Source organism: Ovis canadensis, chromosome 13 (genome assembly GCF_042477335.2).
Source record: "Ovis canadensis isolate MfBH-ARS-UI-01 breed Bighorn chromosome 13, ARS-UI_OviCan_v2, whole genome shotgun sequence".
Lineage (NCBI taxonomy): Eukaryota > Metazoa > Chordata > Mammalia > Artiodactyla > Bovidae > Ovis > Ovis canadensis.
In genome coordinates, this window is record NC_091257.1 from 58,425,055 (window position 1) to 58,449,377 (window position 24,323).

Here is a 24,323-nt window from a genome sequence, read left to right on the forward strand (position 1 = left end):
GTCATTTTGCTGACATCACAGCATATATTAAATTTTATTTGTCTTCACAACATTCCCGTGCATCAGTGTATCACAATTTCCATTACTCTTTGCAAATTTGTTGTATTTAAAATTTTTAAAATAGATGTTTCTTTTATGAATAATGTGCAACATTTAGTAGATAATGTAAAATATGTATCAGTTACATTATGTTCAGTTCAGTCGCTCAGTTGTGTCTAACTCTTTGTGACCCCATGAAATGCAGCACGCCAGGCCTGCCTGTCCATCACCAACTCCCAGAGTTCACTCAAACTCATGTCCATCGAGTCGGTGATGCCATCCAGCCATCTCATCCTCTGTCGTATCCTTCTCCTGCCGGCAATCCCTCCCAGCATCAGAGTCTTTTCCAATGAGTCAACTCTTTGCATCAGGTGGCCAAAGTATTGGAGTTTCAGCTTTAGCATCAGTCCTTCCAATGAACACCCAGGACTGATCTCCTTTAGAACTGACTGGTTGGATCTCTTTGTAGTCCAGGGGATTCTCAAGAGTCTTTTCCAACACCACAGTTCAAAAGTATCAATTCTTCAGCACTTGGCTTTCTTCACAGCCCAACTCTCACAACCCTATGTGACCACTGGAAAAACCATAGCCTTGACTAGATGGACCTTTGTTGGCAAAGTCATGTCTCTGCTTTTGAATATACTGTCTAGGTTGGTCATAACTTTCCTTCCAAGGAGTAAGCCTCTTTTAATTTCATGGCTGCAATCACCATCTGCACTGACTTTGGAGCCCCAAAAAATAAAGTCTGACACTGTTTCCATCATGAGAGTACCTAAAAGTTATATAACTAGGTACAAGGTATAAACATTCATAGTCTCTTTTCACAGTGCACATGGTATCCTAAAGCTGTTAATAATTAACCTCCAATAAGTACTTTGCCAAAATGTCTGGTTATGTATCCTGTTCAGGATTTCACCAGTCAGATCTGCAAGCAAAATAATTTTGCTGGTGGGAAATGTAAAAGGGCAAATCTATTTTCATTTGAAGTTTTGATTCTTTATTAAGGGGTAACATTTTGAAAAAAAAATTTAAATTATTTTATTATTATTTTTTATACATTCAGGACTTTTTTAAAAATTTAAATTTATTTATTTTAATTGGAGGCTAATTACTTTACAATATTGTATTGGTTTTGCCATACATCCACATGAATCCACCACGGGTGTACATGTGTTCCCCATCCTGAACCCCCCTCTCACCTCCCTCCCCGTACCATCCCTCTCGGTCATTGTGTGGTTTGTGTATGTGTGTATGTTTTCATTGTAAGAAGTTGTTTCAATTGATATTTGATCAAAACTGGCTTTGAAATAGAAAAGTGAAAAATATTGCTCTTGTGGAAATTTCTAGTCTAACATACGGTCAGTAATTTTTCAGCACATATCGTCATTAGGCAATAATGTTTTACTGATAAGAAAAAACAAATAAGTTAACTGATTTCAATCCTGTTGTTACACAATGGAAACTGGTTTAATCATGCTCCTCCTACAATATATCTGCTAACATTGGATGGTGCAGCTGGGGTGTTACCTTCCTGTTTTTCCTAACCTGTGAAGAAGAAAAAAATCAGAGTCTACTTACTCAGAGAAGAAACAACAATGGATCCCACACGACAGAAGGTGAAACTTAATGATGGCCACTTCATTCCTGTCCTGGGATTTGGAACCTATGCACCTGAAGAGGTAACAGTAGGGGTTAGTGGTTGAGACATAAATAGTAGACAGATGCAACATGAGAGTAAGGGGACATGGATTATCAAGTCATTGAGTCCAGTGTGACTCTGGGAGCATCACATTGTTCCACCAACCAGGCTAGAACCAATGCCTATGAAAGGGAAGAAAGCATTCAGTTCACTCTGCATCAGGGTCTGAGGCTGTGCTCACCTGCAAATTACTCTGGGTTCCACTCCAGTTTCCATCTCTTTCCCAGCTTGGCAGAAGTGGTGAGACTCGGCTGTCAAGAACACTGACTGTCAGCTGCTTTCCTTTGAGAGTGACTGCAATTGCAAAATTTCTCTGTGCATTTTATTATGTAAAATAATAAATAAATAAATGGATGAAGCTCAAGCTGGAATCAAGATTGCTGGGAGAAATATCAATAATGTTAGATATGTAGATGACACCACAATAATGGCATAAAGTGAAGAGGAGTTAAACAGCCTCTTGATGAAGGTAAAAATGGAGAGTGAAAAAGTTGGCTTAAAATGCCACAATAAAAAAACCTGAGCTCATGGCATCTATTTCCATAACTTTTTGGCAAATAGATGGGGAAAATGGTAACACTGACAGACTTTATTTATTTATTTTTATTTTTAAAAAATTTTATCATTTTTTTCTTTTTTTTTAAAAAATATAAATTTATTTATTTTAATTGGAACAGACTTTATTTTTTTGGGCTTCAAAATCACTGTGAAGGTTGCTCCTTGGAAGAAAAGCTGTGACAAACCTGGACATTAAAAATCAGAGATATTACTTTGCCAACAAATGTCCATATGGTCAAAGATATGGTTTTTCCAGTAGTCATGTATGGATGTGAGAGTTGGACCATAACTGCTGAAGAAGATGCATTCGAAATGTGATGCTGGAGAAGACTCTTGAGAGTACCTTGGACAGCAAGCAGATCAAACAAATCAATCCAAAAGGAAATCAAACCTGAATATTCCTTGGAATGACTGATGCTACAGCTGAAGCTCCAGTACTTGGATACCTGATGCTAATGCTGACTCATTGGAAAAGACCCTGATTCCGGGAAAGATTGAGGGCAGGAGGAGAAGGAGGTGACAGAGGATGAGATGGTTTGATGGCATCACTGGCCCAGTGGACACGAGTTTGAGCAAACTCTGGGAGTTAGTGAAGAACAGGGAAATCTGGCATGCTGTTGTTCATGGAGTTGCAAAGAATCTGACAGACTGAGTGAGTGAATAACAGGAGCAACATTTATGAGAACATCACATTGTACACCTTGGAGAGAGACAATTTTTTTCATTGTATCCTGTCTGTGTGGCTTCACTGGTGGACAGAAGTCTCAGAAGCTTTCACCTTGGTTCTGATACTTTCACCAGGAACATTGTAACTTTGTTCATTTTGCTTCAAACACCCCACATTATAAATCATATTCATGGCTACAACATTTTGTTGAGTCCCTTGGGTTCTTCCAGCAAATCATTGAACCTAGAGGTGGTCTTGCCATCCTCTGATGACAACAATCAACCACTGATCACCTGAAGTTGATGGGTTTCTGGGTGGTGACCATTTAATTACTCATTAGGAATGTTATGGGAAGCTGTCATGTGTTCGTCACTAAACATAAAGAACTAACCAAAGACAGAAAAAAGTTGATTCTTGGGAAGATCAAAGCTTGTGCCTAGCAATTTCTTATGTGGATATTCAACTTAAACCTTTGTTGCTTATGCAGGTTGCTGAGAAGGAAGCTCTGGAATTCACCCCATTCGCTATAGAGGTTGGGTTCCGCCGTATTGACTGTGCTCATTTTTACCAAAATGAAGAGCAGGTTGGACAGGCCATTCAAAGGAAGATTGCAGATGGTACTGTGAAGAGAGAAGACATATTCTGCACTTCAAAGGTACTGTGTGTGTTGTGAGTGTGTGCACATGTGTGCAAGTGATTGTGCCCAGGTGACAATTATAAAACAGGATCTTTTGGTGAAGAATTGTTTAGTGAATTATGTTTATTGGTACATTACTAAAGTATTAGAGTTTCCTGATGATTTGGTGGTTACAACTTGGTGCTTTCTTCCATAAGCCAGGATTGAACCTTGGTTGGGGAAGTAATATCCCACAAGCCACATGGTACTGCCAAAAATAATTACCTAAAGTATTATTAATACAATTTTTATTCTTTAACCTCTACAGCTTTGGTGCACATCCTTTCGACCAGAGTTGGTCCGACCAGCCTTGGAAAGGTCACTGAAAAATCTTCAACTGGACTATGTTGATCTCTATATTATTCATTTTCCACTGGCTCTGAAGGTTGGAAATTTGTGTGATCACACCAATGTCATGTCTTGTGTTAGAATGTTCATCAACTTGCACAGATGGTAGAATTAAGATTTGTCTTAATAGGTTGTAGTGATGATTACACTAGAGTAGAATCCCCCAAGTAATCATTTGTGATAATTTTTTTTACTGAGTTTCTTTGACTCCCTTACATGTCTCCCAGAGAAAGGAGTTAATAATCTGAGGCTCTGCTTGAAAAATTAAAGGAAATAAAATAAGTCAGTTCTGCACACAGTCCTGGTTATGACTCCTAAGTGTCTGGAGATTTCATGAACCAAGAGTTTGGTGCAGCTGTGATGAGAACGACACTGCCTTACATTGAATATGATGAGTTTATCTTGTCTTTCACTCTTTCTAGGTGAGCAGATTTGGCGGCGCTCCCTCTGGGTGCGTCTAAACCTCATACCTTTATAGGGACTTGGGAGACCTTGCCTACACTCTCCTTGGTCTTCAGGTTTATGCTTGTGGACTGCACTTAGCCATTAAGAATATTACTACTTCAAACTCTTGATTTCAAGTCACAGAAATAAACTCAAGCCATACAATGCAAAATAGTTTCATGGACTATGTGGATGACAAATCCCAGCCACAGGTACAATTGAGGGTTACAGTACTCTTCAGAAATGTCTTCTTTTTTCTATCCTTTATCATGGCTTTACTCATGGTTTGTTTTATTTTTATTGAACATTTTTCATTAGTGACAAATATGGCCTTGGGGCCGCCTAAGGTTCATCATGGCCCTGAACATTTGAGAGCATGTCTGGATGGTCCACATTCCATAGCAACCGAAAAAGAACCTTGCTGGTTCACATGCCTGCCCTAGGGCATCTGATGCTCAGAGGAAAAAGGAAATCTGAAATCTAGCCCAGGTCAAGATCGAAATTTTTATTCTGGAAATTATGTCATGTAACTTACTGCCAGTCCCAGCGCAGAAAGGTATTTCAAAATAGGTAAGTACAAGGAACAGAGAAAATTCAGAGAAGTCACTGTGTGTCCCTTTTAGGACCTAGAAAGATTGTATTTATTACAACATAAATTGAATATAAGACATTAGAATAAGTCTCCCTATTAAAGACATTGCTGACAACTCTATATATGCAAATCACATTGCAAATATTAGCATCTAGAAAGTTGTAAACCTACCTATTGGAGGTTTAATCCCTGGTGTATGGCAGCCTGGCTAAATGCAGGAAAATTATTCTGTGACATCTCTAAAATGACTGCTTCCATTCCAGCCAGGGAAGGAATTACTTCCAAAAGATGAAAATGGAAAACTGATATTTGACTCAGTGGATCTCTGTCACACGTGGGAGGTGAGTCCAGGGAGGAGAGAACAAAGGGAGGAGTCAGCAGAGGAGGAACCTCTTTCATTTCTTCCACCTGTGAGAATGGGCTGTGGACCATCAGACCCAGCAGTTCATGAATCTAAGGGTTGTGATGCTGGTGTTGTGGGGAGGAAACCATTGCTGAAATGTTCACAAAGAGGAAAAAAGGAGGAGAATATGGGGGCAGTTATGGCAACCCACTCCAGTACTCTTGCCTGGAAAATCCCATGGATGGAGGAGCCTGGTAGGCTATAGTCCATGGGGTTGCAAAGAGTCAGACACGACTGAGCTACTTCACTTGCACTTTTCACTTTCCTGCACTGGAGAAGGAAATGGCAACCCACTCCAGTGCTCTTGCCTGGAGAATCCCAGGGACGGGGGAGCCTGGTGGGCTGCCGTCTATGGGGTCACACAGAGTCGGACACGACTGACGTGACTTAGCAGCAGGCAGGCATCTCTTTCCTTTCATGTGATATGTCTTTGGGGGTTTTTTTTCTAAGGAGGGGGCCATAATTCCTTTTATATCATGATCTTCTTCCTGATTTTTCTTCTTGATAGTCAAGAGTAATTTTTGATGGATGAGTGTGATTAATGATGATTTGACGCATTTATTCTTGCTCTAACATTCTGTGTAATTGTTCACCACCCCTCCCTCCCAGGCCCTGGAGAAATGTAAGGATGCAGGGCTGACCAAGTCCATCGGGGTGTCCAACTTCAACCACAAGCAGCTGGAGAAGATCCTGAACAAGCCGGGGCTCAAGTGCAAGCCTGTCTGCAACCAGGTGAGCAGCTCGGCTCCTCTCCCTCCTGCTCTTCAGAACCTCCTTCTTGCCCTGGAGCCAGATGTCTGTCTGTCCTCCCCTCCTGTTCATCTGACCTTTGTAGCTCAGAGGATTCTAGAGAGCAGAGCCGCTCTAGATGGTGTGAATAGAAACTGTAGCAGTATCTCTGCTTGACAGTCTGGGTGGAAAAGGTGGGAAGCCTTCCTTCTAAACTGTGGGTAGAACTCAGAACTAGAAGAAGGAGGCATTTCCCTGAGATGAAAGAATAAGCAGATGGAGGGAAAAGTGCCCTGAAGAGAACTGCATACAGGAAGGAAGACATGGAATCAGAGGTAAATTAATAAAGAGTCACAACAGCTGAGATGGATTTTAAGGGTTTGTGTGGGGTTCTGATGTCTGAATTCTTGGTCTAGTTATCTCAGCATTTCTGAGTCTTAAACAGGGAGTACAGTTCAAAAAAAATGTGTTGGGGGTGATGAAAATCATCCAGGTTAGAGGATGAAGTTAAAGGCTCAAGGTGATACTAGTAATTTATGAAACATTTAAAAAAGCAAGAGAGTTCCAGAAAAACATCTATTTCTGCTTTATGGACTATGCCAAAGTCTTTGACTGTGTGGATCACAATAAACTGTGGAAAATTCTGAAAGAGATAGGAATACCACACAACCTGACCTGCCTCTTGAGAAATCTGTATGCAGGTCAGGAAGCAGCAGTTAGAACTGGACATGGAACAACAGACTGGTTCCAAATAGGAAAAGGAGTACGTCAAGGCTGTATATTGTCACCATGCTTATTTAACTTATATGCAGAGTACATCATGAGAAACGCTGGACTGGAAGAAACACAAGCTGGAATCAAGATTGCCGGGAGAAATATCAATAACCTCAGATATGCAGATGACACCACCCTTATGGCAGAAAGTGAAGAGGAACTAAAAAGCCTCTTGCTGAAAGTGAAAGAGGAGAGTGAAAAAGTTGGCTTAAAGCTCAACATTGAGAAAATGAAGATCGTGGCATCCGGTCCCTTCACTCCATGGGAAATAGGGTGGAGAAACAGTGGAAACAGTGTCAGACTTTATTTTTCTGGGCTCCAAAATCACTGCAGATGGTGATTGCAGCCATGAAATTAAAAGACGCCTACTCCTCGAAAGAAGTTATGACCAACCTAGATAGTATATGCAAAAGCAGAGACATTACTTTGTCGACTAAGGTCTGTCTAGTCAGTTCAGTTCATTTCAGTCACTCAGTCAAGTCCAGCTCTTTGCGACCCCATGAATGGCAGCACGCCAGGCCTCCTTGTCCATCACCAACTCCCAGAGTTCACTCAGACTCACGGCCATCGAGTCCGTGATGCCATCCAGCCATCTCATTCTGGGTCGTCCCCTTCTCCTCCTGCCCCCAATCCCTCCCAGCATCAGAGTCTTTTCCAATGAGTCAACTCTTCGCATGAGGTGTCCGAAGTACTGGAGCTTCAGCTTCAACATCATTCCTTCCAAAGAAATCCCAGGATTGATCTCCTTCAGATTGGATTGGTTGGATCTCCTTGCAGTCCAAGGGACTCTCAAGAGTCTTCTCCAATACCACAGTTAAAACTCATCAATTCTTCTGTGCTCAGCCTTCTTCACAGTCCAACTCTCACAGTCCAACTCTCACATGACCACAGGAAAAACCATAGCCTTGACTAGATGGACCTTAGTTGGCAAGGTAATGTCTCTATTTTTGAATATACTATCTAGGTTGATCATAACTTTTCTTCCAAGGAGTAAGCGTCTTTTAATTTCATGGCTGCAGTCACCATCTGCAGTGATTTTGGAGCCCCCCAAAATAAAGTCTGACACTGTTTCCATTGTTTCCCCATCTATTTCCCATGAAGTGATGGGACCAGATGCCATGATCTTCGTTTTCTGAATGTTGAGCTTTAAGCCAGCTTTTTCACTCTCCTCTTTCACTTTCATCAAGAGGCTTTTTAGCTCCTCTTCACTTTCTGCCATAAGGGTGGTGTCATCTGCATATCTAGTCAAGGCTATGGTTTTTCCAGTAGTCATGTATGGATGTGAGAGTTGGACTGTGAAGAAGGCTGAGTGCTGAGGAATTGATGCCTTTGAACTGTGGTGTTGGAGAAGACTCTTGAGAGTCTGTTGGACTGCAAGGAAATCCAACCAGTCCATTCTGAAGGAGATCAACTCTGGGATTTCTTTGGAGGGAATGATGCTGAAGCTGAAGCTCGAGTACTTTGGCTACCTCATGCGAAGAGACTCATTGGAAAAGACTTTGATGCTGGGAGGGATTAGGGGCAGGAGGAGAAGGGGACAACCGAGGATGAGATGGCTGGATGGCATCACTGACTCGATGGACGCGAGTCTGAGTGAACTCTGGGAGTTGGTGATGGACAGGGAGGCCTGGCATGCTGCCATTCATGGGGTCACAAAGAATTCAACACGACTGAGTGACTGAACTGAACTGAACTGATCTAATCAAATGTATAGCATAGCTTTTGATTACTCAGTCTTGGACTGGTTCTCCTAGCCATGTCTATTATAAAATTAACTGTATAAATACACTTTTTTTCTGTTTTTCTGTTGATGTTGACATTTCCAGTTTTCATTTAATGTTTTAGTCTTTCCTTTAGCCTTTGAAAACTTTTAGTCTTTCTCTGTCATATTAATATTGCCTGTGCATATAATCTGACACTCTTCTCTTTGGGCATTCTACAGGTGGAATGTCACCCTTATCTCAACCAGAGGAAACTGTTGGATTTCTGCAAGTCACATGAAATTGTTCTTGTTGCCTATGCTGCTCTGGGATCCCAACGAGTAAAAGAATGGTATTGAATCCTAATGAAGACAACTGGGAGTTTCCCTGAAATTCAATTTTTGATGAAATAATTTAAATAACACAGCACTCAGATAACTCTCATAGGCAGAGGGGAGAGAGGGGTGGAATGAAATGAATCCTTCTCTTTTATCTTCCCATCACCCAGACAATTTTTCTACATTGTATTAGCTTGTAGACTCATCAATAACAAATATCTGCATTGAAATCTATGTAGAATCCCCCATTTGAGACCAGAGACACAGGCGGATGTCATCATTTACTTTTAAACTAATAAACACATTTGTAAAAACAGATGTTGCAAACCTCACTTACCTAAAATCTAAATTGGGGATAATAATATGCTCAGTATATCATGATAGAAAAAATTTCAGTTTGAAGCATTTCTATAAACATCTATAGAAAAATAATGATAAAATAAATGTCTCTTATTTTTGAGACTACTCTCAGCACCTTAAAAAGTGAAATTTAAAAAGAATTCTTGGGCTTTCCCTACTGTTTCTCTATTCATGCCCTTGATTGCAGAAGAAAAACAACCCCTGAGAATTAAAGAAAATAATCCACAATTTGGCATTCTGGTCTCAACTCAATAATGCATCCGAATCACCTGCAGAGCTCTGTAAACACAGAATGGGAAGTGACTCAGTTGAGGTTCTGATTCAGTTTGTCTTCAGCTCAGCCATGGAATTTGTATTTCTAGTAAGATCCCAAGTGATACTGATGCTGCCTGTCCCTGGACCAGACTTTGGGAAGCACTGGCCTAGAGTGGACCTACTTGTTCTTTGTGAAAAGCCTCCTTAGAAACTGCGTAGTCTCAGCTCCTCAGCATTTCTGAAATTCCTTCCAGGGTGAACCCAAACCACCCTGTTCTCCTGGAGGACCCGGTTCTCTCTGCCATTGCCCAAAAGCACAAGAAAACGGCAGCTCTGGTTGCCCTTCGCTACCAGATACAACGTGGGGTTGTGGTTCTGGCCAAAGGTAACAACAAGAAGTGGATCAAAGAGAACATGCAGGTGATGAGCAGGGCTGTGGGCAGAGGGTTCCTAAGGAAAATATCTTAGTTTCTCTGTTATCAATTGATAAAATTGCATTATGTGATTTTTCCTAGACTGTTTGAACTGCTCTATCAAAATACCACAGGCTAAGTGGCTGTGAAAAAAATTAAATTTGTTTCTCACTGTTGTGAAGCTGTAGATCTGAGATCAGGGTACCTGTGTGGTTGGGTGAGGGCTCTCCTCCAGGTCACAGGCTTCTCCTTGTATCTTTACATGTTGGAGGGGAAACAGCTCTCCCAAGTCTCTTATATGAATATGATATTCTTGAAATCTCATTTGTGAGGGCTCTGCCATCATGACCTACTCCTCCCACAAAGGCTCCATTTTTAATACCATAACATGTGAATTTGGGGGCACAAAAATTTTCTTTAACTTCCAAAGCCTTGTGGTTTTATTACTATTTCCCTGAATACTAATAGGCTTTCATCTTCATACATTTAATCTTTTTGAGTTTCTGTCTTTGTGAAGTTCCTCTTAGTGACTTTGTCCACTTTAGCTAGGTTGTTTCTCTTTTGATTTATTTGTAGGGGACCATTATTCTGCCCTTAGCTGTACAGGAAACTCTCCCCAGTTTCAGGATTTAATGCAGAGTTCATTTGTGTATCTGAATCTGTGGTTTGAAAATGAGCCTGCACTCAGCTCTGCTATTGTCCTCTAGGCTGGGCTCTTTTGTGCATTTGCAGTTCAGTGCTGAGCAGCTCGGGAGTTCTGCTTTAGCAGGTGGATGTGGCTCTTGTCAGAGGAGCCTGAAGACTCCTCTGTATAGTTTTTATTGCCTAGAATAAGGCAACTAACCTAGTCTTCTTTTCAGCACAGTGATATGATTCTCAGTCAGTGAGTGGGGAGAAAAACCTCTTCCTTTTGGGTCACAAAGAGTCGGACATACTAAGTGACTGAATAACAAAAACAACTGTCCATATTTTCCACAGATTTTCCTTGTCAACTCTGCCACATATCACGTGTCCATAAGTACATTTCTGCCCACTCATTTCTATTTAATGATTTCTGTACTGTGCTACTGAAGTAAAAAATAAGTTTTGCTTTTCAGTATGGTACATTCTTCTATTTTAAGGATGTCTTGACTGCTTTTGACTAGCTCTTCTCTTATTTAAAATTCAGTATCACTATACCAACTTCCACAACAGAATATGCATTTAAGTCTTTGGTTCATGTTGCATTGAAACAAGAGAACTCTGGAGAAAATGAATTTTTTTACAAAATTGAGCTTTCCATTTCATTGTTATAAAGTGAATTTTTAATAATTTGTTGTTCCTTAATGTTTAAACACTTTTCATAACTCTCCCCAGGAAGGTATATACATAGTCTTTTTTTAGATCCAATCATAGATAATGAGTAGTTTGATATCAGATTCCTGAACAGGCTTTCTCAGGGGAGCCTCCTTCCCACATTGCTTCAGCTGAATGCTGTAACCCTTAGGGTGTGTTGGGGAGAGGCAATCAGTCTAATGTCAGCTCAAGTTCAGGTATCAAGTCAGGAGTGTCTAAAAGCAGTGTGTTTGGAAAAAAAAATGGTTTTAGATATTTTTTTGTCTGAAGTAATTCACTTAGAAAGATAAGTGACTGATGCACTGTAATGTTTGTGAGGTGAACAGAGAAGGAGAAGGTGTGGGAAGGGAGAGGTGGGAACTCAGCAGAAGGTCCCAGGCTTGTTCATCTGGAAGCTGAGGACAGACATGGCTTCCCTGTCTCCTCTTCTTGTCTCCATCCAGTTGGAAAGTCCTCCAGTCCCCAGGGGAAGGCTGGCTTCTTGCGGGATAGGTCAATGTGATTCTTCTTTCCTTCCAGGTGTTTGAGTTTGAACTGACTCCAGAAGACGTGAAAGCAATTGATGGCCTCAACAGAAATATAAGATATTATGAATTTCAACCGTAAGTGACTTGCCTATGTTTCCCACAAATACTGTTTTCTGGGGCAGGCAGGTCAGTAGGAGAACTTAGCTTTTTAAAAGCTTAAATCTAGGAAAACAGTGCTGATTCCCAGAGTAGGAGTAAACCAGGGGCTTCCTGCAGACCTCAGACCAGAGGTTTCCTCCAGGGCTCTGTCTCTGACCAAGAGAAATGTGATGGGCCCCAGGCCAGCCCATCAATAAAATCACTGAGTTGACATCCTGGTGAATTCACTACTTTGTGCCCCTAATCCCTGTGCCTGGTGTGCCTCCTCTCAAGACTGAGGGACCCAGGAAACACAGAAGGCACAGTGCCTGCAGCCCTGTATTCTTTCAGGGCCCTGTGAACATGTTTAATCTCTATTTCTTTCTACATCAGTGAAAAATTATTATATTAATAATAACTGTATAATAATGAATCCATCATGAATTGCATTCAGGTTTAGTTGTTATTTAGTCACTCAGTCATTTCCAACTCTTGGTATCACATGGACTGTAGCCGCCAGGCTCCTCTGCCCCTGGGATTTCCCAGGTAAGAATACTGAAGTGAGTTGCCATTTCCTTCTCCAGGGGATCTTGCTGACTCAGGGGTCAAACCATGTCTCCTCCTTTGCAGGTGGACCCTTTACCACTGAGCCACCTAGGAAGCCTGCAATCATGTTAACCTCAACACAACTATAAAATGTATTGTAAATGTTTTTTTATGGAGGAGGGTCCTAGAAAGGCCAACATCCATCAGTGCTACGATGTCACATGGGCCTGCCTCCACCCTGTCCCGTAAGGGTCTGGTGGACATTCTCCCTTATGGACATTTCTTCACCAAGACACCATCTACTTCCTACAAATCAATCTCTTCACTGCCCTTTCTTCCCTATTACAACTCCCATGTCCTCATCCTTGTTATCTCACAAAACTGAATTACAAGTAGATCTTGAGCTTAACTGACCCTCCGGTGAGTGACTGCCTAGCAGGACACGCTCAGGTAAGATCGTCTGGGTCTCTCTGGTTCCTTGAGTCAAGACTCACACCACTGTTGTATTTGTCCATCAGAGGTCCATCCCCTGGGGAGCCCCTACCTTCTTGGCTTTGATTTAGTCACTAACATTAAATTCCAGCTGCCTAATTACTGCAGGATGATGTCAGAATTGATGGGACAGAGGGCTAATCAAACAGGGAGAATTTGGAAGGGAGTTTAGAGAGAAGGGAATAACAATTATTGGAGAAATGAAATTTTGTTTCCAATGACAGATTTCAAAACTCTCCCTATTGTTTTTATAGCTATAATGCTTCTGATAAAAGACATGAGAATTGTAAAAAAGGTGGATAGTTACTTTTTTGTACTTACAGGTTTTTAAGTATAATTGTATGTTTTCCTTCATTAGGCTGTGAATGCCTAGACTTATTTATCTTTGTGGGCTCGGGTCATTAGCCAGGCTCCTGGTCCTTGGGATCGCTGCGAATGCATTCTTTAATGAATCAAATTGAAAAAGGCAAATTCTGAAAGAAAAGCAAAAACATGGGAAAAATGAAAAAAGCAGTATTACTGCATAACCAATGTTTGACTACGTTAAAGAGGTAATAATCCTGCTTTGAACTGTATGAATATTCAGGTGTGCATGTTAGCTCTCCTATAGACGACAAGTTCCTTAATGGAGGTGCTCTGTATTTTTGGAGTGCTCAGTATTTGCTTATCCGTGGATGTGTGGAAAAGGGCAGCTAATCTGCGCATCTTTTCATCAACTAGGGACCGAAGAAGTTCTCCCTGTGTGTGAAATGGCTCCACAGTGAGCCCTAGGTCTTGTGCTCTCATATAAACTGTAACCTGAGTCCAGCTACCTGTCACTGTGGAGTGGAGATCACACGTGAATGTTGGGACTGGACGTGCAGGTGCTGTGTGCACATGGAGCAGGCACCTGCAGGTGTGCTTGTCGGGGGAGACGAGGGACGTGTTTGCATATTTAGACAAATATATCCTGACTGCATCTACCGAGCAGCAGTTTTTGACAACATGGCAGATTTAATAAGTTAATCCTTCTCCTCTGTTTCAGTGGTGTTGGTCAGCCCGGCTATCCATTTTCTGAAGAATATTGACTCTCAGCTCTCACTGTGGTTCTTTGAGAATTACTTGCTTCTAGGACTATGAAGAGAATTTTTGTACTTGGTGGAGGTGCTTAAATGAAGTGTCTGAATGTTTGAAAGTCTGTCTTTCCTTTTAAAAAATAAACAGTTTATGAAACAATAAAGACTTCAAAGTAAAAAATACTTTTTTATGATAGTTAAAAAATGCAAATTACAGAAAATTTGGAAAGTTGAAAGGAAATGATAGAGAATAAAGATAAGCTGTGATTAACCCATTTAATAATACTTAAATTTGGTGCCTTTCCCTTATGATTTTCCTGTAGAAATGCGTGTGTGTTTTCATTTACAAAGGGAAAGGATCTTCAATTACAGGTTTTCTACTTATTTTTAACTTAGCATAATTATCTTGGTAAAATAAAAATATGACTTAAAAATTCAGTATTATATTTTGCTTACTACAAAGCAGCATATTGTATTCTTTTATTTAATTTCTTAATTTTTGCCCGTGCTTAGCATTTTGATGAATTTTTATATATTTTGCCATTGATTCATTGGTTGTCATTCCCTCATTAATTCAGCAAAACTTTATTGAATATTCTTTAGTAACACATTTATTATCAGTAAATATCAATTAAAATGAGAAATTCTTGAGTCGATAGCCTACTGGAGGATAAGACTATGAATGAAATCAGGAGGACTTAGCTGTTAGAAATGAGTAAGTGCCTGTAGGAGATAATTCTGCACAATCTCTCTCATTTCTGTACATCTGTTAGGCAGAGACACCAGCTACCCTTCATCCCACACAACTTTTCATTTGTACAAGAAACAGCCTTGCAACATAGAGACAGTGGCTCCATTCATTACTCCAGAACAGAAAATACTAAGTTCAAGAAGGCCGAGTGTTATGTAACATTTAAGGGACAGCAAGTTAGGGTTTCTCTTTATTTCATTACAAAACACTTTCCTTCTTTCAAAAAGACATGATCCAGAGAAGCATTTGAGGTGGAAGGTCCTGAAGATGAGGTGACTGAAAAATAATGGGAGAGAATTGCTTTTCTCCTGTGGGATACCTGCTCAGTGCCAGGGCAGAAACACTCCAGCTATGTTTTTCCCTGTACTCCTCTTTCTGCTTGAAAACTTCTTCTGATGAGAACTATAGTATCATTTGAGTGGGCAGGAGGATATAATTGAGGGGATATCACTGAGGGGATGCTACAGTCTTACAAGCCAAGTTTTGCAATGTATTCTTGGGTTTCAGTGTGTGTTTTTATTAAAGTATAGTCTGAAGTGCCTGGGCATAAGTGGGGCTAGTGGACAAGTCTTTAGACTGAAAGGCAGAAAGTTGGCTGTCTGTCTTGTCTTTAGACCATGTAACTGTCACAAGGGACTGGTCCTTAAACTCTGGGTGCATCTAAACTTTGTTCCTTTATAAGGACATAGGAGAGATTGCCTCCTCTCTTGCCTGACTTTATGATGAGGTTTGTAGACTGCACTTAGCTGTTAAGAATGGTTTACTGAGAACTCTTGATTTCAAGTCACAAAAAGCAGCTCAAACCATCTGATGCACAATAGCTTAGTGGACTATGTAGATGACAAGTCATAGCCACAGATAGACTGGGGATTCTCAGTACTCTTCAGAAATGTCTCCTAATTTCTACTAATTTCTATGCCTTATCAGGATGTTACTCATGGTTTGCTTATTTTTTACTGAAAATTTTCCACTGATGGAAAATATGACCTTGGGGCAGCTCAAGGTTCATGGCCATGAATATTTGAGACCCTTGATCTTCCACAATGGTCTCAAAGACCATTGATCTTTGAGATCCTGATCTTCCACAATCCATACCAACTTAAGGAGAGTCTTGCTGGTTCATGTGCCTGCCCTAGGGCATCTGATGCTCAGAGGGAAAAGGAAATCTGATTATCTAGCCCAGGTCAAGGTTGCAATTTTTATTCTGGAAATAAAACCATGTAACTTACTGCCATTCTCAGATTAGAGATATTTCAAAAGAGGGCAGTACAAGAACAGACAAAATTCACAGAAGTCACTTGAAGTCCTTTTTAGAACCTAGAAAAATTGTACTTATTACAACATATTTTGAGTGTAAAACAGTAGAATAAGCCTCCCTCCTAAAGACCTTGCTTACATCTCCATATGCAATCACTTTGCAAATAGTATCTAGAAAGTTACAAACCTACCTCATGTAGGTTTAATCCCAGGTGCCTGGAAGCTTTGCTAAATGTGGAGAAATTGTTTTGTGACGTGTCTAAAATGACTGCTTCTATTCCAGCCAGGGGAGGAATTATACCCAATAGATGAAAATGGAAAACTGATAGCTGACTCAGTGGATCTCTGTCACACATGGGAGGTGAGTTCCAAGAGTATAGAGTTAAAGGAGGAGCCTGGAGAGGGGAAACCTCCATCAGTTCTTCTGCCTGTGAGATGGGCTGTGGGCCATCAGACTCAGCAGGTCATGAACTCTAAGGGATGTGATGCTGGGGTTGTGGGGAGGAAACCATTGCTGAAATGGTCACAGAGAGGAACAGAGGAGGAGAATCTGGGACAGTGAGACAGATATCTATTTCCTTCCATGTGACATGTGCTCTCCAGGGTTTTCCAAGGAGGAGATGGCAATTCTCCTTTTTGTGTCATGTCATTCTTCCCCTCTTTCCTTCTTGATAATCAATGCTAATTCTTTCTGGATGACACTTTTTACAGGTATTTTTTCAGCTTTTATTCTTGTCCTATTGCCCATTCCAAGTGGTTTTTCAGCACCCATCTGTCCCCAGACCCTGGAGAAGATGCAGGGCTGACCAAGTCCATCGGGGTGTCCAACTTCAACCACAAGCAGCTGAAGAAGATCCTGAACAAGCCAGGGCTCAAGTACAAGCCCATCTGCAACCAGGTGAGCAGCTTGGCTCCTCTCCCTCCTGCTCTTCACAACCTCCTTCTTGCCCTGGAGCCTGATGTCTGTCTGTCCTCTCCTTCTGTTCATCTGACCTTTGTGGGTCAGAGGGTTCTAGACAGCAGAGCCTCTGTCTGGACTTTCTGAATGAAATCCATAACAATATCTCTGATTAAGTCTGGGTTGATAGGTGTGGAAGGCTTCCTGGTAAATTGTGGGTAGAATCCAGAGCTAGAGGAAGGAGGCATTTCCCTGAGATGGAGGGATGACCAGCTTTTGTGGCTTGGAGCGAACTGCAACAAGAAGGAAGACCATTAAAACCTGGAATGGATTCATGTTGAGGTTTGACAGAAACCAGCAAAATTCTGTGGATAAGGCAATGGCACCCCACTCCAGTACTCTTGCCTGGAGAATCCCAGGGATGGGGGAGCCTGGTGGGCTGCTATCCATGGAGTCTCACAGAGTCGGACAAGACTGAAGCAAATTAGCAGCAGCAAAATTCTGTAAAGCAATCATTCTTCAGTAAAAAATAATTTTAAAAAACTGGAATGGGAAGTAATAAAGAGACAAATCAGCTGAGCTGGGTGTTAAGCGTTCGTGTGTGGTTCTGTTGGCTGTATCCAAAATCTTGGTGGCTCAGCATTTATGAGTCTCAACAGGGAGCACAGAACAGGAAACTGTGCTGGAGATGATGGAAATCATCCAGGTTACAGGGTTAATTTAAAGGCTCATGGTGATGCTAACATTACATGAAATATTTACTCAGAAGCATTTACTGGAATGTAGAGCCCACGTTTTGATTATTCAGTCTTAGACTGGTTTTCCCATCCATGTCTATCATAAATTAACTGTACACACACACTTTTGTCTATTTCTCTCTTGGTGTTGATATTCCCAGCTTACATCTTTTTCTGTCACATTAATACCTTTCCATATGATCTGACACTCTTCTCTGTTGACATTCTACAGGTGGAATGTCACCCTTATCTCAGCCAGAGGAAACTGTTGGATTTCTGCAAGTCACATGATATCGTTCTTGTTGCCTATGCTGCTCTGGGATCCCAACGACTAAAAGAATGGTATTGAACCCTCATGAAGACAACAAGGAGTTTATGTAAAATTAAATTTTTGATAAAATAGTGTAAATCATATATTACTCAGATAACTCCTAGGCACAAGGGATAAGCAAGGAGGGATGGAATGAATCCTCTTTTATCTTCCCATCACCCAGCCAATTTTTCTACATTGTATTAGATTGTTGAGCCATAAATAACAAATGTCTGCATTAAAGTCTATATATAATCCCCCAGTTGATACCAGAGACACAAGCTCATATCATGATTTATTTATTTATTCAACAATGAACATATTTCTAATAATACATGTCTAAACTTCACATATCTTTTATCTAAAATTGGGATGACAATATGCAACTTCCAGGTCTATCATGATAACAAATTTCAATATGAACCATTTTTGTAAACATCTATAGAAAATTGCATAATATAAATAATGATGAAATGAATAGTTCTATATTTTGCACTATTCAACTTGTGTCAATACCTGTGAAAAGTTATAATTTTAAAAAAAAATTCGCAGTCTTTTTCCATCACTGTTTCTTTTCATGCCATTGAACAAACTTTAGAGCTATGAATGGAGAAAAACAACAAATGAGAATTAAAAAAGAAAAAAAATCCACGAGTTTGGTAGCTCTGGTCTCACTCAAACATGCATCCAAATGACTTGGAGAACTTTGTAAACACAGATTAGGAGGTGCCTCCATTGAGGTTCTGATTCAGTGTGTCTGCATTTAAGCTGGGAATTTGTATTTCTAACAAGATCCCCAGTAATGCTGATGCTCTTACTACATGGATCACAGTTTGAGAAGCACTGGTATAGAGTGGACATACTTGGTTTATTTGGTGAAACTACTCACAAACTGAGTACTTCGTCTCAGCTCCTCAGCATTTTTGAATTTCCTTCCAGGGTGAACCTGGGCCTGCCCGTTCTCTTGGAGGACCCAGTTCTTTGCCCCGTTGCCAAAAAGCACAAGCAGACCCCAGCTCTGGTTGCCCTTCTTTACCAGACACAACGTGGGGTTGTGGTTCTGGCCAAAAGTTACAACAAGAAGCGGATCAAAGAGAACATACAGGTGATGAGTTGGGCTGTAGCCAGAGGGGTCCTAAGGAACATCCTTCACGAGGGTCATTCTTTGTCTCTCAAGACTTTCCTTGAATCAAGACAAGTTACCAGTTCTTCCCCATGCATGAATGTGTTGTGTGTGTTCCTGGTGATTTTCTCCTCCTGATATGGCAACAGGAGAGGCAGTATGGCTGGAGAGGGTTCAGGTTGGACAGAAAACAGAGATTTTGGTTTCGGAGTTATGTCAGCATTTATTCTGTCATCTTGTCCAAATGACATCTTATTTTCTTTGTTCTCAGTTGATGAAATTGCAGTATGTGATTTTTTTTAGACTATTTGAACTGCTCTAATAAAATATCACAGATTGAGTGGCTGAGAAAAATTGAAATTTATTTCTCACAGTTTTGAAGCTGGAGATCTGAGTCAGGGTTCCTGTGTGGTCAGGTGAAGGCCCTCATCCAGGTCACAGGTTTCTCTTTGCATCTTAATATCATGGAGGGGGCAACAGAACTCTCCCAAGTCTCTTATATGAATATGCTATTTTAAAATCTCATTCGTGAGAGCTCCACTATCATGACCTTTCAATGACTCCATTTCTAACAACATCAAAACGTAAATTTCAGTTCAGTTCAGTTCAATCGCTTAGTTGTGTCTGACTCTTTGTGACCCCATGGACCACAGCATGCCATACCTCCCTGTCCATCACCAACTCCCAGAGTTTACCCAAATTGATGTCCGTTGAGTAGGTGATGCCATCCAGCCATCTTATCCTCTGTCGTCCCCTTCTCTTCCTGCCCTCAATCCTTCCCAGCATCACGGTCTTTTCAAATGAGTCAGCTCTTTGCATCAGGTGGCCAAAATATTGGAGTTTCAGCTTCAACATCAGTCCTTCCAATGAACACCCAGGACTGATCTCCTTTAGGATGGACTGGTTGAATCTCCTTGCAGTCGAAGGGAGTCTCAAGAGTCTTCTCCAACACTACAGTTCAAAAGCATTAATTCATCGGCACTCAGCTTTCTTTATAGTGCAACTCACGTCCATACATAACTACTGGATAAACCATAGCCTTGACTAGACAGACCTTTGTTGACAAAGTAATGTCTCTGCTTTTTAATATGCTGTCTAGGTTGGTTATAACTTTCCTTTCAAGGAGTAAGTGTCTTTTAATTTCATGGCTGCAGTCACCATCTGCAGTGATTTTGGGGCCCAAGAAATAAAGTCAGCCACTGTTTCCACTGTTTCCCCATCTATTTGCCATGAAATGATAGGACCAGATGCCATAATCTTAGTTTTCTGAATGTTGAGCTGTAAGTCAACTTTTTCACTCTCCTCTTTCATAAAGAGGCTCTTTAATTCTTTTTAACTTTCTGCCATAAGGGTGATGTCATCTGCATATCTGAGGTTATTGATATTTCTCCCAGCAGTCTTGATTCCAGCTTGTGCTTCTTCCAGCCCGACATTTCTCATGATGTACTCTGCATATAAGTTAAACAAGCAGGGTGATAATATACAGCCTTGATGTACTCCTTTTCCTATTTGGAAGTTTGGGGGCACAAAAATTATAGCAGCAATCTTTAACCCCCAAACCATCATGGTTTTATTTTGCTTTTCCCTTAATATTATAGGTTTTCATGTTTATACATTTGATCTTGAGTTTCTCTTTGTGAAGCTCCTTTTCAAGACTTTGTCCACTTTAGCTAGGTTGTTTCTGTTTTGATTTATTTGTAGGAGACCATTATTGTACCCTTAGTCACAGCTATACAGGAAACTCTCCCCATTTTCAGGATTTAATGCAGAGATCATTTCTGTGTCTCTTGATTCTGTGTTTTGACAATCAGCCTGAACTCAGCTCAGCTGCTGTCCTCTTAACTGCTCCCGCTCATGCATTTGCAGGTCAGTGCAGAGAAGCTCAGCAGTTTTGCTTTAGCAGGTGGATATGACTCTTGTCAGAGGAGCCTGCACACTTCTCCATGTAGTTTTACATGTATATTTGGCTAGACTGTGGTCAATTAACCTGGTTATCACATCAGCACAGTACTATGATCCATAGTCAGTGAATGGGAAAACAAACAAACAAACAAACAACTCTTCATTTCTAGACTCAGAACTGAGTCATCAATTCTGGCAAAGTTCACTGCCCAATGTTACAGGGTCCATTTAAGTCAAGGTCAAGTGTATGGTCCCCTAAAAAATTGCTTCTGTGTTTCCATTCTAATTTGGCCCTGCAATACACCTAGAATTGGTTTTCCAATATAATATGAAAATGGTTGCATATATGTTTGTTTTTTAAGTGGAAATCTAAGACAGCAAGGATACCAAATCAATCTAGCCTAAAGGAAATCAACCTTGAATATTCATTGGAAGGACTGATGTTGAAGCCGAAGCTCTCATACTTTGGCCACCTGATGCGAAGAGCTGACTCACTGGAAAAGCCCCTGAAGCTGGAAAAGACTGAGGGCAGAAGGAGAAGGGGGAGACAGAGGATGAGGTGGTTGGATGGTATCACCAACTCAATTGACATGAGTTTGAGCAATTCTGAGTTGATAATGAACATGGAAGCCTACCTTGCCACAGTCCAGTGTGTCACAAACAATTGGATATGACTTAGCAACTGAATAAAAACAACGTGTCCATATTTTCCACAGATTTTCATTGTCAACTCTGTCATATATAGAGAGAGACTTTAAGTACATTTCTGGCCTCTTTCTTCTATTTAACTATTTATTTTTATGTACAGTGTTATTAAATTGTAGAATAAGTCTTATTTCCAGAATGGTAAGTTCTTCAACCAGTCCTGAATATTCAATGGAAGGAGTGATGCTGAAGCTGAAACTCCAATACTTTGGCCACCTGAGGCGAAGAGCTGACTCGTTTGAAAAGACCCTGATGCTGGGACAGATTGAGGACAGGAGGGAAGGGGACGACAGAGGATGAGATGGTTGGATGGCATCACTGACTCAGTGGACATGGGTTTGGGTGGACTCTGGAAGTTGGTGATGGACGGGGAGGCCTGGTGTGCTGCAGTTCATGGGGTCTCAAAGAGTCGGACACGACTGAGTGACAGAACTAAACTGAACTGAAGAATGTCTTGGCTGCTTTTTATTAGTTCTTTTATTTAAAATTTGGTATCACCTTACTGACTTCCACAAGAGAATGTGTATGTCAGTCTTTGGTTCATGTTGCATTGAAACACTAGATGATTTCAGAGAAAACAAATTTCTTTACAAAACTGAGCTATCCATTTCATGATTATGATGTGAACTTTTAATATTTTAGGTGTTCTTTAATATTTAAACTTTTCATAACTTTATCTACAAAGGCATTTACACAAAGTTTCTTTTAGATTTATTCATAAAGAGTAAGTTTGCTATCAGATTCTTGGATAGGCTTTTGCAAGGAAGACTCCTCCCCACATCAGTCCTCAGCCCATCAGTGCAATGCTGTCACACTTAGGGTATGTTGGGGAGCATGAAGCAGTCTAATGTTTGCTCAGGTGTTGAGGCAGGAGTGTCCAAAGACAAAAGGGTATTTTAGTACATTTCTTTTCTGTCTGAAGTGATTCACTTAGAAAGATAAGGGACTGAGGCACTGTAATGTTTGTGAGGTGGACAGAGAAGGAGGTGTGGGAAGGAGAGGTGAGAACTCAGCAGAGGGTCCCAGGCTTGTTCACTTGGAAGCTGAGGACAGACACGGCTTCCCTGTCCCCTTTTCTTGTCCCCATCCAGCTGGAAAGTCCTCCAGTCCCCAGGAGGAGGTCGTTTTCTTGGGGGAGAGGTAATGTGATTCTTCTTTCCTTCCAGGTGCTTGACTTTGAACTGACTCCAGAAGACATGAAAGCAACCAATGGCATCAATAGAAACATAAGATATTACGAATTTCTACCATAATTGACTTACAGATGTTTCACACACATTTTTTTTTTTCTGTAGCAGGCAGATCAGTAGGGCAACTAAGCTTTTAAAAACTTGATTCTAGGAAGACAGTCCTGATTCCAGCATAGGAACCAACCAGAGTCTTCCTGCAGGCCTCAAGGCAGAGGTTTCCTCTTGGGCTCTGTGTCTGACCAACAGAAATGATTGGGACCTAGGACAGCCCATCAGTAAAATCCTCAGAGTTGACATCATGATGACTTCACTACTTTGTGCCCCTAATCCCTGTGCCTGGTGCACCTCCTCTCGGGGCCGAGGGACCCAGTAAACACAGAGGGCACAGTGCCAGCAGCCCACTATTGTTTTTACATCAGGATAAAATGGTTATATTAATAAAAACTGTATAATAATGAATCCTTTCTGGATTACATTCGTGTTTTGTTGTTTTTTAGTGCTTCAGTCAGTCAGTTCAGTCTCTCAGTGGTGTCTGACTCTTTGCGACCCTGTGAATCGCAGCACACCAGGCCTCCCTGTCCATCACCGACTCCCGGAGTTCACTCAGACTCATGTCCATTGAGTCAGTGATGCCATCCAGCCATCTCATCCTCTGTTGTCCACTTCTCCTCCTGCCCCCAATCCCTCCCAGCATCAGAGTCTCTTCCAAAGAGTCAATTCTTCACATGAGGTGGCCAAAGTACTGGAGTTTCAGTTTTAGCATCATTCTTTCCAAAGAAATCCCAGGGCTGTTCTCCTTCAGAATGGACTGGTTGGATTTCCTTGCAGTCCAAGGGACTGTCAAGAGTCTTCTCCAACACCACAGTTCAAGAGCATCAATTCTTCAGTGCTCAGCTTTCGTCACAGTCCAACTCTCACATCCATGCGCGAGTTGCTTAGTTGTGTCCAACACTTTGGACCCACGGACTGTAGCCTGCTAGGCTCCAGGGTCCATGGGATTTCCCAGGCAAGAATACCAGAGTGGGTTGACATTTTCTCCTCCAAGTTGTCTTGTTAATCACTGAACACATGTCTCCTACTTGGCAGGTGGATCCTTTATCACTGACCACCTGGGAAGCCCCCATTCTTGTTATTCCTAACACAATGATAAAACATCTTGTTGACACTTTTTTATGGAGGAAGGTCCCATAAAGGCCAACCTGCAATAGTTTTGAGAAGTTACATGGGCCTGCTTCCACCCAATCTCCTAAAGGTCTGGTGGATTTTCTCCCTTATGGGCATTTCTTCTCCAAGACACAATCCATTTATTTCAAATTAATCTTTTCCTTCATTGATCTTTTTTCCCTATTACAATTCCCATGTCGTCATCCTTGTTATCTCACCAAGCTGAATTACCAGTAGATCATGAGCTTAACTGACCCT

The 24,323-nt window shown here is 41.1% G+C and overlaps 2 protein-coding genes across 3 annotated transcripts; both read left to right on the forward strand.

Annotated features, from left to right (window-relative positions):
* The first annotated feature begins 1,555 nt into the window (after window positions 1-1,555).
* LOC138417522 (prostaglandin F synthase 1-like) lies at window positions 1,556-14,192 on the forward strand. Its single transcript, XM_069547889.1, has 9 exons — window positions 1,556-1,718; window positions 3,451-3,618; window positions 3,908-4,024; window positions 5,287-5,364; window positions 6,036-6,158; window positions 8,872-8,981; window positions 9,837-10,002; window positions 11,850-11,932; window positions 12,566-14,192. The coding sequence occupies exons 1-9, from the start codon at window positions 1,635-1,637 to the stop codon at window positions 12,582-12,584; spliced, it is 948 nt and encodes a 315-aa protein (XP_069403990.1). The 5' UTR covers window positions 1,556-1,634; the 3' UTR covers window positions 12,585-14,192.
* LOC138417521 (prostaglandin F synthase 1-like) lies at window positions 14,034-23,360 on the forward strand. Of its 2 annotated transcripts, XM_069547887.1 has the most exons (6): window positions 14,034-14,116; window positions 16,320-16,397; window positions 16,819-16,934; window positions 17,904-18,013; window positions 18,921-19,086; window positions 22,878-23,360. In XM_069547887.1, exons 2-6 carry the CDS (start codon window positions 16,391-16,393, stop codon window positions 22,962-22,964), a joined length of 486 nt encoding a protein of 161 aa, XP_069403988.1. In that variant the 5' UTR covers window positions 14,034-14,116; window positions 16,320-16,390; the 3' UTR covers window positions 22,965-23,360. The 2 variants fall into 2 exon arrangements, with proteins under 2 accessions (XP_069403988.1, XP_069403987.1); XM_069547886.1 differs by lacking the exons at window positions 14,034-14,116; window positions 22,878-23,360 and having other exon boundaries at window positions 16,305-16,397; window positions 18,921-19,458.
* Window positions 23,361-24,323: the final 963 nt, after the last annotated feature.